This window comes from Blennius ocellaris (assembly GCF_963422515.1).
Source record: "Blennius ocellaris genome assembly, chromosome: 19".
Taxonomy (NCBI): domain Eukaryota; kingdom Metazoa; phylum Chordata; class Actinopteri; order Blenniiformes; family Blenniidae; genus Blennius; species Blennius ocellaris.
The window spans coordinates 18297677-18311809 of NC_137668.1; the positions used below are offsets into that span (position 1 = coordinate 18297677).

Sequence of the window (14133 nt, forward strand, 5' to 3'; positions counted from 1 at the left end):
GATCCTGCACAAGAGTTAACAGTAACATGTATACATGGATGTAATGGTTTCCTCTATCTGCATCTGAGGTTTTATTTTTAATCCTGACATTTCGGGAGAACGTTGTTCAAATGGACTATTTTTCCTTTTTCTTTAAAAGTGGTGGGCAAGCTGGACTTTGATGTCAGGCTATAAGTGAATCCCAAAACTCCACCTCCTCACACCAGCAGATGCATCGACAAACAAGGCTGCGCTTCACTTTTCAAGATGAGAGCGTTTGTGTTGTTCTGTTTGTTTGGAACTGCTCACTTCCACAACAAACCAGAAAATTCAGACGATAACTGTATGGAGGGGGGACAGGTAAATCCTGCTAACGTGTGTGTGCCAGCATTTAAAAGGAAAATATTGTTGCTCAAATCAATTATTTTCTGGGCTCAAAAAGAGAGGAAAATCTAGTAATATATCATTTACTTGTGAGCGTCAGGTCCGTTTTGACAGGATTTAATGTAAACTTGGGACAGTAACTCATACATGAGATATTTATATGAAAGCAATTTGTGACATTCTGTATTTGTAGTTCTTCATCCTCGAATTCAACAACTTTTTGAATGGGACTTTCAGATCCTGTACTTGTGTGACTCCCCCATGGAGGACGACCGCGGGTTCAACAAGACAATCAATGACACGCAGGTGAGTCACCTTTGTGGGAAGTTTATGTTTGAGATGTTCTGACGTTTTTCTTTTTTTTTTTACCTGTAACATGAACGTCATATCGAGCAGAAGTAAAGCATAAACAAATTAACAGTACATTGAAAAAGAATAACTAAAATTATTATAAAATCCAGGTCCGTCCAAAAACAAGCTGTTATGAAACTGGCCTGGGTAAATGTGTTACACTACTTTTTTTCCCTTTTTTTTTTTAAAAGTCCAATGTTCTTTTATTTTAGGTAACGGAGAATGATGACATAGAGGTGAGAGGAGGTCAAATATCATGCAGTGATAATAAAAACATGATGAATGAATTATGAATTATGAATCAGACTTGCATCTTGTGTCGTTTCTTGCTGACCTCCCAGCAAAAACCGCCGCAAATCATCCCTTTGCCTGACGAGTGGGAAGCGGATGACGATACTGACGTTGGGTTTTCTAAACCTCTGCGAGACGGAGACGGCACCCAGGTAAGACCTTTCAATCAAGTCAACATCTCTGAACTTTTACATTTGTTTATCTTTTCTTTTCTTTTTCTTTTTTTTTTTTAGGATGAAGCCACAATGTGAAACACAACAAGGATGAACACGCACACCTGTTCCCGCGACAACCGCTGAACATTTTGAATAAAGATGTGTTCAAATGAGTTTCCTTCATTTCCTCACTTGGTGGGTTTTGATTTGGCGGTCGAACGAAGTTTTGAAGTAGCGGACTTGATTTATGGGATCGAAAAATCACTGAAGTGGTGCTCAAAGAATGCACAATACACAAATGAACCTCCTAATTCATCCGGTCCTTTCCTGTAAAAAGCCAACCCTCCCATCAGGGCTGACGATGCACAGTGTCACAATCACTGAGACCCACTTGTTGAAGGTTGGTTGTGTTATTGATCACAGAATGACAAACTTCTGAGAGTGACTTGATGAAAACGTTCATGCTGGAGGCGGCTGACGACTTCTGACGGAGAATTCTGACGGAGAAATGGAGAGGATTTCACGATACTCTTGTCAAAAAGACAATTCATGAACGACTCTGTAGAAACTGAAGCCAATTGATGTTTTCTTATTGTACATCATGCAAGCTTCTTATAGTCCTAGTCAGTTAGTGGCCTCTGCTTTGAGATAGTTGATTCTATCAAAACGAGCACATCATTTTGCACAATGAACTGATGCTTTATTTGTGACACCATCATTACGTTTACTAGCAGGCAGTGCCTGTTTTAATGGATGCTGTTCCCTTTCTAAACTTTCTGTTCATGTCAGGGAAGTGAAAACGTTTTTGTCATTGTATTCTACATCAAGTGCATTTTGTTGTCTCCTGAGTTTGTGTTGTATTGAAACTCATTAGAAAAACACATAGATTTTTTTTTTTTATCTAATGAACTATAAAAAACTATTTAAAAAACAACATTGTTTTGAAGACCAAGCCTTAGTTAGTTAGTTACATGACCGGCTTTTACATCCAAAGACAAAATGTGAGCATGGGGGAAAAAAAACAACAAACCCAAAAGCAATCAAACACAAACAAATACACCAAGTTGGACTTTGATATTAAAGCTGGAGCTGAACAGGTTGAACAGAGACGCTGAGTCAGACTCAGAAAGAGAAATCGACACACAGGATGAGAGGAATCGCTCTACTCTGTTTGGTGGCGCTTATTTCTGCCGCCTTGGTAAGACAGCTTAACATTTTATCAGTAATGCTTGTCGACAATCAATCCAGGTGAAATGTGTTGTTATTCATATTGTGGGACTGAATTACGTCTAACGTGAGCTTTTTTTATGGTTCACTTATTAAACACTTGGTCATTTTGTTTGAACTCTAATGTCAATGACCTTCATTTATCGTGTTGCTCCAAGTTATTGATGTGACGTAATGCGAATTGTGTTCAAATGAGGTGTCGTGTTTTATTCCAGTGGCGTACAGGAGACGCAGCTCCGCTTCAGTACGAGGTGGGTTCAAAAAAAAAAAGAAGTGGCAAATTATTGATTTCTAAAGATCTTTAAAGGGCAAACAATGAAAATGTGAAATTGTGCTTCAATAAAAAAAAGTCCACCTTGGATAGACAGGCCTTTTAAAAAGGCTGAGACAAACATAAATAAAAATACCATCTTGTGTTTAAAAACAGGCGTTCTGTCACAATCTGACACGTCAGAACTATTTTTTATTGATGTATTTCGCTGATAACTGTGCCAACTGGACTTCTTCGGTGCACAAGAGCTGCAGAGATCAAACGCTTGACTTTTGTACTTTCTAGTTCACCGAAGTCCAGTATGGACCGATTCATCTATTCATCAACATGGATGAATCTGCTTTCTTAGCTTCAATGATTAAAATCAGTATGTCCCCAAAACAGCAAAGAAAATGACATGTATCTGGATATAAAAAAAGTAAGTAAAGCAGCATTTATCTAAAGAGAAATGCCATGCTTTCATGGATTTATTAGTGATCTACATTTATTATTCATCTATCCAGTATGTATTAAAACATTTTTCTATAGCTTCTATAGGTCCGATATGTGGTCAAGTACAAATGCATGCACACACACATGCACTTGTGCTATTTTATATGTATTTTTTTATTTATTTTTATGATAAGGATGAGACCGGTGAGTGGAACATCCTCAGTAATGACGCCGGCTTCCCACCGCCGCCCAAACCAACCAGCGCAGACGTGCTACAGGTAATTTAGCCAACATGCATGGCAACCGCCTACAGTATTGTAAACATTCTAAATTCAAATAAGTTGGATTGGCACTTGTATAACGTTCATCTTGGGATTCTGACTTTTTCTTTAGGGGGGAGGGGAATTAAAAAGCCCACGAAGAGCTCGGCAGTCGTTAAGAACGAGACCTGGGAGAGGCGAAGGAGCTCGACCCACCGCTTCTCCTCAATAAATAAACATGGGGGCGGGGAAATAAAAAAATAAAAAGTCTGTTGTGTGAGAAAAGCTTTTTATTTGTTAATATGCTTGGTATAAGGTCATCTGGAAATCTTTGTTTTCCCTCTAAAAAGAGCTGTAGCTTTCCGATAACTTGTCCGCGGGGTGTTTCCACGCCGGGAAAAGAAACAGCTTGTTTGACAGAAATGAGACAAAACACAGGAGTGAAGCAGGTTATTGTGAGTCAACAGACGACAGCTTTTTCAGGAAACAAGTCAAGTAAATCCAAATATTCCACTTCATAGAGTCAGACGGGACTAAAGTCACAATGAACACGTTTATTTAATTGTTTTTTCTTCCTCTCTTTTGCGCCCTGAACTGTTCTTTTCTTCACAAATATGAACCAACTTCCACCTAAATCGTTGCAGCAGGGATTCATTGTCCCCCGACACTATTTTTTTTTAAATGAGAAGTACACACATAGAACATTAATCCAGTTCTTCATGGTTTTTTTTTTTAAACATCTTTTCTTGCATTAAAAGCCCCTTTGAATTGATCTGGGCGCATCGTTAAACGTAGTTTAGTCAGAAGAAGGTACTCTGTTGTTTTGGTGGAAGTACGCTTACAGGCGAGCAGCGAGGGTCGAGACGACAGCGACAAGGAAAAGCCTCGCTTGAAGAAAAAGGAAAAGAAAAAAAAAGGTAAAAAAAAAGAAGAAAAGGTCAGAAAGAGTCCCAATTATATCACTTTACTATGAATAATAAAAGTTATGAACTCGAAAAGAGCAAACAACCGCAAGAAAACATGATTTTAAAGGTACAATATGTGAGATCAGGCGATGACAAACCTTCACAAATTGGAATTTTTTTTGCAATAAACATGTTGTACCTTTAAAGTGGTTCCATAACTTTTCTTGTGTCAAACCACAGCAAAGCATTTGTTGCCGAAAAACACGGTTTCAGATTAGAAAAACCAAGTTGGAATTCAGATTTTTTTGTTTTTATGATTGAAACGTGAGAGCAACAAAAATCAAACGGTGGATATGAACGACAGTTAGTAGCTGTAATCATCAGGCAAACTACAACAGCACTACATTCTTGAACAGAAGAGGTTTTTTTTTTTTTTTCCTTTATGTTTTTTTTTTTTGTTTTGTTTTCACAAAAGTGGTGAGATCCAGAGGCAGGCCGCGGCCCGAGAGACAAGTTAAAGTTCACTTCAGATGACGATGCAGTGTCCATCCATCAGTAAGGCCACTTTATATAGAAATTCTAAATGAGGACCACAACCTATCACTTCTTGTCCGTAGATCTTTGAGTCGTCGTCACCGTCAAGAAGTGGGGGAGAAAAAAGAAGAAAGAAAAAAAAGAAGGAAAAGGAGACATAGCATCAAGTTTCTCAACCAAACAGCGTGATGGCCAGCTTGTTTGTGGGGCGGCTCGGGTGTTTGCCCCCTTCACCACCACAGGGGCAAAAAAAAAAAAAAAAAGAAGAAGAAAAAAAAAAAAAGAAGCTCAGTCCACATGGTCACCACCTGCTGTGCTGCTGAGGTAGTATCCCTGCTCCTGAAGCCCCGACCGCAACTCAAAAGCACACCTGAACACAACCATGTGCGATTGGGTTATAATGATCTCGCAAAAAAATAGATATTTTCACAGGAGTTTTGTAAAATCGTCTCGCCGAGAGTCTTCTTCGATCCTCCGTGGCTTTTATTAAAAAGCGTGTTTGAAGTCCGGAGAAGGTTGCGCCACACGGCCGCTGCTCCGAGTACAATCCACAGAGGACGGCCGGGCCCGCCTTTGTTGTCGCTCGCAGCGTCGCGGGTTTCTGGCGGGGATTTTGTTGAATTTCAAAATCGGTTTCCTCTTTCGCCCAGGCCCATCGGGTGCAGTCCGTCGGGTTTTTGCCGACCCACAACGTATTGGAAGTGTGATGTATTTGAAAGGGGGGGGGGGGGGGGGGGAGACACGCCACTGAGCAGTGGTCATTGTTGCATGGGACCGAGTGTGTGTGTGTGTGTGTGTGTGTGTGTGTGTGTGTGTGTGTGTGTGTGTGTTTGGGGATGTGAGTTTGTGTGAGGAGCCAGCGTGGCGATGGTGGCAGCATGAGCTCCGCCAGGACTGCAGGCCACACGGCTGGAGTTCAGCTTCTTTCAAGGGGCTGGGCGGGACCGTGCTGGAGAGGCCTGGGAGAGGGGAGGGGAGGGGCGGGGAGGCGGGGGAGGGAGGGAGGGCAGGAGGGAGGGAGGGAGGGGAATGGAGGGAAGCGGCTCTACTTATCCCCCAGGATGGCGTACTGGTTGTCCAGCTGCAAATGCTGCATAGAAGCTCCGCCGGTCTCCTCTCTCCCGCGGTTCTTGTGTTTCACCATCTCAAAGGTCTTCTCCATCTCTCGGTCCCTGAAACACACACACACACACAAAAAAAAAAAAAAACAGAGAAAAAATAAAAAATCAGAGGCGGGGAAAAAAAGCACGCGAGGGCCGACGACCGCCACTTCTCCATCCCCACTTACTTGCGCGTCTCCACATGCTTGGCGGTGGACAGTAGGGAGGGGAACTGTGCGTCATTGTAGATCTCGGGGGGGCCCTGGGTGGGGCCCCTTTTGGTGGTGGTCTGTCGGGCTCCCGGGGGGCGGTACACACCGGCGGGCTTGGCCTCAGACACCTCGGCGTCCTCTGCACACAGAGCAACAGCACTGGTCACTCCACCAGGTTATGACCAAGACGGACAACAGGACAATCAGAGGGACTGCTAATTAAACCGGTTGGACGGTCGGAGCGAACCGCCAAACGAGTTCCCGACGCCACCTTGACAGCTGCGCTCCAGGTTGAAGGCGGGTGGCGTTCGGGCACGGGGCTAACGGAGCCGCCTGCAGTTGTTAATGACCTGAATGAAACACTGAAACATTTTCTCCGGTATTAAGGGGCTGAAGCCGAGGTTGCTCAGTGGCTGCGTGCCGACGGCCATTTTAATCACTTCATTAGCCGAACGTGCATTTTTAAAAAGCCTCACGCAGGGGGAGTGTCCTACAGCTTGAAGACAGTAACCCAAGGCATGAAAGTTATTTTATTTATGAGACTGTTGGGTCTTGTGAGCTTTGAAGCCTGTTTTGCCTGTTTGTCTTCGAGTGTGGGAAAAAAAAAAAAAAAAAAAGAAGCCAATGCAAGGTATTTATGAAAAATTACTTAAGAACACAAAAAGCCAAGACAACTGAAAGCACCTGTGGCTGAAGCTACAATTTGTCGAAGGACGTGGGGGGTTGAGAAACTCACCGTCAGGAGGAGGAGCGGCTGCGGCGGCTGCCGCGGTAGCAGGGGGAGGAGGACCTCCACCAGACTTGTTCCAGGGCCCGGACACCTTGTCTCCACTCACCAGGATGATCTCCCCGTCCTCACCGACCTCCTCCTTCTCGTATTCCTCTTCCTCCTTCTCGTCGCTGCAATTAAAAGGACACGGGTCGCGGTGAACATGCGCCGGCAGCAGAGATGATTGGCTGCTTCATATCTGACCTTCAGGGTTGTTCGGCTGAGAAACAAAAAGGTGAGCTGCTTGTGTGGTCTGTGGTTCGGGCGTACAGACCTTTGCATCTGACTAGTTTTCTCTCTTGTAACTGCTGAACGGGATAGTTCCGAGGTTAAAATATCCCCCTCCTGTCTGCCACTACGAAAGTACCAAGGCTGAAGTACGAAAGACAAAAAGAAAAAAAAAACAATATTCATCTCACCTTATCTGTAGGGCTTGAAGGCGAAGCCCGCTGTAGTCCACCTCTTTCTGCTCAAACTCCTTCCATTCCTCGTCCTCCTGGGCAGAAAACATGCCACTGCATAAGCTCATCAAGCAACGCGGATCTCACGGGAGACTCCTTGAAGAACAGCAGCACTCGGGGGGCCAGAAAAGTGGTTTCAGAGGCCTTGACAGCTTCAGGATCTTTCACAGGAGTCAAGACACTAAAATGTCTTTATCGTGGCATCCATTTGTCACCAAGGGCAGATTTAGCTTGTGAATGGCCGGAGCATGGGCCATCAACAATTTCTTTTCTCTTGCCTACAAATGATTTTACAATCTCATACAGACTCATGTCTATGAAGCAAATACGGCCCAATCTCAACAAATACAGCAGTAAGAAATGCATTTAATCACGATTATAGCATGGCAAGTAAAAGCTTTTTTGTCTTCACGTCTGAAAAGGATGTGTGGTTATTAAATCCACCAAATGTACAGATGTAAGCAGCCGGCTCGACTTTACTGATATCAACCCATTTCACACACAAATAAAAAAGGCCAATCCAAAGCATGAAACAGGGATTTTAAGCTAACACTCTCCAAAGATCAGCACCGAAAACGACACACCCAAGACGTAGGAAGGGAACAGCGAAATATGAGGGATCGACTGGAGTCACGACCCCCCCGCAGGAGATTATCTGGTGTCACAAAAGCTGAAAACACGTGTCATTGCCAAACTGTGCCAGGCGTCAGAATGTGCTGGCGAAACCATATGCTAGCTAACAGCCGGCGTTTGGTCGCTCCACGTCAACACTGACGATCACGATTCTCCTTCACGCCGACAGAAAACCTAACGAAGCCCCTTGTCTGCATAGGGAGGAGGGGGGGGGGGGGGGAGGTGGGGGGGGCACAATGATGAGGACACCAAATCTGACACGACACCGGGGGTCTGGCGAAGATGATGAGGTAAAAAGTTAGGGCAGCGCCGGTTACCTTAACGACCTGATTCGCCTCCTGATTCTCGTTTTTGGTGGATTTTTCCTTCTCCCTCTTCATCTTCTTCACCAGGGCCGTCGTGGGCCCCGCGGCGGCCGTCTCTTTACCCTTCCCCTTCTCTTTCTTCTTCTTTTTATCCCGCTTGGCGAAGAAGTCGTCCAGGCTCTTCTCCGGCATATCCGCCATTTTCACAGAGCTAACGTGAACCGCCGTCAGGTCTGGGGCTAACCCGAGCAATGACAAGCGTGGAGCTCCGCTCTCGGAGAGGAAGGACAGCGGCTAAGACGAGCACCGGGGACGGAGACACTCCTCAGTCTGACCGCGGCGCTTCTGTTACAGGCTGGTGGAAGTACTGTCCGCCCTGGTTCCCTGCCTGGTTCGTGAGCTGCCCTGTCAACCATGCCATGCACGGGCTACAATCTGTACAGTGTCCCGGATGTAGTGCGGCTGTGACCCGGAAACAGAAACCAGGGAGGTAAAAATAAATCTTGCTTCCGTCGGACCAGTTTTTTAAAAATAAAAATATAGCCTCTGTTTTTCAAGAAAATATGTACATATCACTCCTATAATATGTATTATTATTATGATTTATTATTATTATTATTATTATTATTATTATTATTATTATTATTATTATTATTATTATTATTATTATTATTCTAATTTATCATTCTATTAGCATTTTACAAATTATTTTGCTGCCATAAAATTTATTGTATGTACAAACGTGTCCCAACGTGAAATAATGTAAGATGTGACGTAAGATAATAACAACAATAATATTTTATTATTATTGTTCTTATTATGATTATGATGATGATGATGATGATGATTATTATATTGTTGTTGTTTAATATGAAAACTGTGATTTTGTCATCTAATTTCCTACTAATACTGCTGCTACTACTACTACTACTTTTACTACTATGTTATTCAATGACAACTAACAGCAATTGTTTAAAAATGTTATGTTATTTATTGTTAATATATTCTGTCCCGACAGGAATTGTCTCGACAATTCTGATCAAAACATCATGTTTTCATGTCAATTTCACCTTGTAATATAAGCAAACACAGTTAGTTTTCTGAGGGAAATATGAGCGGGAAAAACAATAAAAGAGAAACAAAAATAGTAAATGTGTCAATCACAAAACCAAAGGCAGGATAAAAGATTAATGTGAAATACATTTAAATAATATTTCTGCTGAACAAATACAGTACTCTAAATATATGATATTTGGCTGTAAGTGTTCAGTGGGTATGAAAAAAGTCTCCCAGGTTTTTATTTTAGGATTTCCCCCATCCATCAGAATATAATAAAAAACACTAATAGAAAGATGGCGCAACAGATGGATGAATCCACAACTACTAATATGGTCATGACTTTCCAACAACAACAACACATGGTTAATCAGAAACTGCTTAAAATGTGCTGGCTGGAACAAACAAAAAAACAACCTCATTAATTTGTTAATAAAAATGTCTATTTATCTGACTTAAACATGCCCAGAAATCTGTGAAAACTGCCAACTACATTGAACCTCTCCTCAGCAGGGACGCTGGCTTGTAAACAGATTATTGACATCAGATTCAGAGCCAGAGGTCATTTGACCAGAGGTTGCACTGGGCCACAAAGAGAAAATTCCAGCTTACTGAATCAATGGATGTGCTGTGCTCAGCCAGACTGTTTACACTGCTTTGTCATGACGTGAACCAGGAGGCTACTTATGATATCAATCTCACACAAAATGACGATTGACATTACCGTGTTGGGCCTCGTGTCCTAAATTCATCTGGTTTCTGAGGAATGAAGCAGACAAACACAAAAGTCCATGTTTTTTTCTTCCTTTGTTTTATTGCTCAGCAGTAAAAAGTACAGTGTATACTACAGTACAAAAAATAACACTGCTCCACCGTGCCACTGAACATATTGTAAAATATCCACTTTTTTATTTATTTTTTTGAGCGTGCAAAACAACAAGCCCAGCTGTGAGCATCCAATGCAGCAAATATCAATATGTTTAACTGTGTTATTCAGCATCACTGTGATTCCTGAACAACATTTCACAATGCAGGAAACCTTTAGCGACGACAGAGGCAGGCAGCATTGATTATTCAATAAAACTGCAGCGACGCAAAGTAAAACAGATGACGGGAGGACCAAAGCTTCAGTGATTTAAAAAAAAAAATTAAAATTAAAACACACTTTTTGATTTTAAACTGCCTCTGTATGTGCTCACAGTAAATATATCCAGCGTACAGTTATTTGTCTAAGTGTTTTTATTTGCCAAGATTTTTTGACGGCCTCTAACACTAACTTTTACAATCATTCAGCACTTCAACAAGCACAGTTCGCAGTAATGGACGCACATGTTACTTATGTAGGGCGACACAGGAGCGAGGTCGGTTTAATTAGTGAGAAGCTCTTTCTCACACTGGGATGTGACTGGATCAGTAGCAAATCCACAACACGCTCACACACACACATGCACGCACACACACAAAACAGGTGTACTGAGCTGAATGTGGTGCAAAGGCTTGTTTGATTTTAAATATAACAGTATTCGCAGTATTCGGTTCTGGGGGTGGCATTTATCAAGTTATTGGTACACGCACATAGACCAATAAATGGCTAACAGAAGGAATGAAGCCATCTATGTGGTTCCTCTTCAGAGAAGCTGGTGACACATGAGGAGGGAAGCCAGTGGAAGTCTGGTCTTTTGAAAATGATAATAAAATGACAAAAAAAAACCCCCGATAATAATTTAAATTTACTGGATACTTGGAGAATAAACCCCAAAATCAGATGAATAAAATCTGGGCCCATATTTATCAATTTATATAGAGACTAACAGCAATTAATGGATTCATCAATAATTTATAAAATATGAACAATCGCAAGATTTTGAAGTGAAGAAATTGTTGACAGTTGTTCTAATATAATGTACACACTTTGTATTTACCTTGCACAGTGAGTCTATTCCTTCTCTTTATTGACAATCATTACTCCTGAGTGTGAGACACAGCATGTGTGGTCTCAGTTGGTAGGATGGTTGCAGGTTCAATTCCCCACTTCTCTGTATTCACATGTCAAAGGGTCCTTGAGCAAGACACAGAACTCCAAACTGCTTCCAATAGATGGATTAAATCCAATTACATCTTGAACCCCGCCTTTTGGAGAATTATTGTGTTTATTACAATAAAGTTTGATAAACATGGGCCCTGATTTCACATACAGTATGATATCTAAAGTTTTTCAGTCCCCCAAAACATGTTCAAGTTCAACAGGCTATAAGTATTTTAGGATTGATTTAAAAGAAAAATATAATTGCAAAGGACAACTTTTCTGTTTTCACGGCACATTTTCTCTCTCTAAAAGCAGATTTCATGTGGCGACATCCAGAATTTACTCACCCAAGCCACTGTAATGAAACAAATCCACATATACTCTGTATTTTATAAAGACAATAAAAACTCTTTTTTTTTTTGTTATCACAATTAAGCCTTTTCTTTGTAGAAAATGTACATCAGAAAAATATGCAGGTGCATCCCCATAGTAAATAGTGTTTACGTCGCTCTTCTTTCAGGTTGCTCTTTGTGTTTGTGATATACCGTATAAAGTCGAAGTCTCTGAATATTTACCACATATATATATAAAATAGACAACAGGAGAAATGGATTGGAGAGGAGAATCCAGCAGTGCAGCTTTTCTTTTCTTTCTGTCTCTATATGGCAGAAGCTTTGTCTCTGTTGATGAAGAGGGTCTCCTGGCAGAAAGGGTTAACCAGGACCACACTGCTGCCGCTGTAGTCGCCATTAGGGGGTAGACAGGTGTCGTGCTCCTATTCAAGCAAAGCACACAAAGCAAGAAATCAGCACGGATGCGAGAAAATGTATAACAGTAGATGTAATTCATGATTTAAACTCTGGGGCTCACAATTAGGAAACACACCGCAATCTACTGTATCTAACACACTCTACAGTCTGGTGTGGGAGGAGTAGAGTAAAATATAGGTTTGGTGCAGGAAGGGGCTTTTAAAAAGATGGTGAACAAACAAAAAAGGGAGGCGGAGGGGAAGATGTAAGAGCTTCATGAGCAGACAAAAAAAGAAAAAGAAGAGGTGAGACCTCAGGAGAAGTTAGTGCAGGGATTAAATACACAAGCAGGTGGTGGAGGAGGGTAGATGGAGTAATGGTTGTTGATGGTGAATCAGCAGTAATGAGACGGTGCAGGAGGGAGGGAGGTGCGAGAAACAAAATGATTTAGCGGCACGAGCGAGGCCATTTTATCAGTCAGATGCAAACAAATCAAACCAACGGCCTCATTTCGGCTTCATGGTTATCTGACCACCAGACCTACGATGTTAATTAGCTACATGTTACATTGTGAGGCTTCTGCTCTACAGAGGCAGGTGGAATAGGTGGAGGAAAAAAAACAACAACAAACACCTGGGTATCACCAAGGGCATCCTACACATGTTCCAACCTCAGCTTCCCTCTCCTGACACCCCGACAGGCGGCACAGGGAGGCAAGATGAGCAGGGAAATAACATGCAGAAGACATGCAAGGAAATGGTTAATAATGAGCAAAGATAAATAAATAAAAACATGCAAAAAAGAGCAGCAATGAAACACAAAATGATATATTAGAGAACAGATGGGATTTTGCAGTCAAAGCTTCCTGTTATACACCACCATATCCAACAGATGGTGCTGTCATGCACCGAAAAGCACGTTACACATGAACTCTGAAGCAGACTGAAGCAGAGCATTATAGTCTGAATGTCTCTGTGAGGTGTTGAATGAGATGAAGATGTAATGAATATGCTTTTTTTTTTGGTGTGTGCATTTCTTTTTATGTGAACCACCCATACATGCACATATTTATTACTTAACATGCTTTTGGACACTATTGACTTAAATTCATGTCTCAGGATTTTTTTTTTTTGACAATCTTGAGCTGCAATAGAATCTCAGCTCGGACTGGAAGTTTTTGACAGTTATGTTATGTCAAGATTTTTACAGAGAAATGAAAATATTGTTAATTAAAAGTGACCATATGGAGACAACAAAACAATAAAAAAAAAAAGCTTTATACATTTAGTCTCCACCACAATTTATTTTAGGAAAGAAATGTCAAAAGGTAACTTGATTTAACTATTCTACATCAACATAAACATTGTATGACTTAACCCAAATATAGAAGTTAATGCACAATGCTACACATTGTGGTAATAGGACAGGATAAAACATTCCCACAACACTCAGGCTACTCAATGGCTCAATGGGCGAGTAAGAGGGAAAGATGTGAGGAAAATATGTTGAATATTTAAACTTTAAGAGAGCTTAATAATTCAAAACAGCTGCCAATTAGTACAAACCTACAGGCAAATGAGAGGGACACACATGTCTTTGACCTGAAGTGATCACAACACCACATATGACCAATTTGTGCATACTGTTTGACAGTGATATGCTCCATTAAAAAAAAGAAAAAAAGCCCCAAAACAAGTATCTCAGTCGTTCTTTTAAAAGATATAGATACATTGTTTTAGTTTGGTAACTTGGTGCATGAAAGTTAAATAGATCAAGGCCTCGTAGACGGATAAAAACTGCTAGTCTACAACTTTAATATGCAAAGTGTTGATGGAGTGAGACGATTATTTGTATCCAAGCACCCAGAGGAGATAAGACTGAACTCCAGCAGCTCTTCACGCAGTACAGTAACGGGCATATTATAAAATACAAAGTCACTAAGAAGTCCATGAACAGTTTCAGCCACCAGGGTCTGAAAGGTTTCCAGTCAAGTTGTCTTCATGATACTGCAGCACCTTGCAACCCTGAACAGG

General features: G+C 41.5%; 2 protein-coding genes across 3 annotated transcripts in view; both read right to left on the bottom strand.

Moving 5' to 3' along the window:
- Positions 1–3622: 3622 nt before the first annotated feature.
- On the bottom strand, positions 3623–8701 carry cdv3 (carnitine deficiency-associated gene expressed in ventricle 3). 2 transcript variants are annotated; one of them, XM_080515364.1, is made up of 5 exons: positions 8282–8701; positions 7290–7363; positions 6838–7001; positions 6078–6240; positions 3623–5961 (listed from the first exon to the last, which is right to left on the bottom strand). In XM_080515364.1, exons 1-5 carry the CDS (start codon positions 8468–8470, stop codon positions 5835–5837), a joined length of 717 nt encoding a protein of 238 aa, XP_080371490.1. In that variant the 5' UTR covers positions 8471–8701; the 3' UTR covers positions 3623–5834. The 2 variants fall into 2 exon arrangements, with proteins under 2 accessions (XP_080371490.1, XP_080371489.1); XM_080515363.1 differs by having other exon boundaries at positions 7290–7366.
- Positions 8702–10113: 1412 nt separating this feature from the next.
- Positions 10114–14133, bottom strand: part of tmem108 (transmembrane protein 108) — a 48366-nt gene continuing 44346 nt past the window's right edge. Inside the window, exon 4 of the mRNA XM_080514830.1 lies at positions 10114–12126. Coding sequence (XP_080370956.1) covers positions 12010–12126 — 117 coding nt within the window. The 3' untranslated portion in view covers positions 10114–12009. The remainder of the gene's footprint in view (positions 12127–14133) is intronic.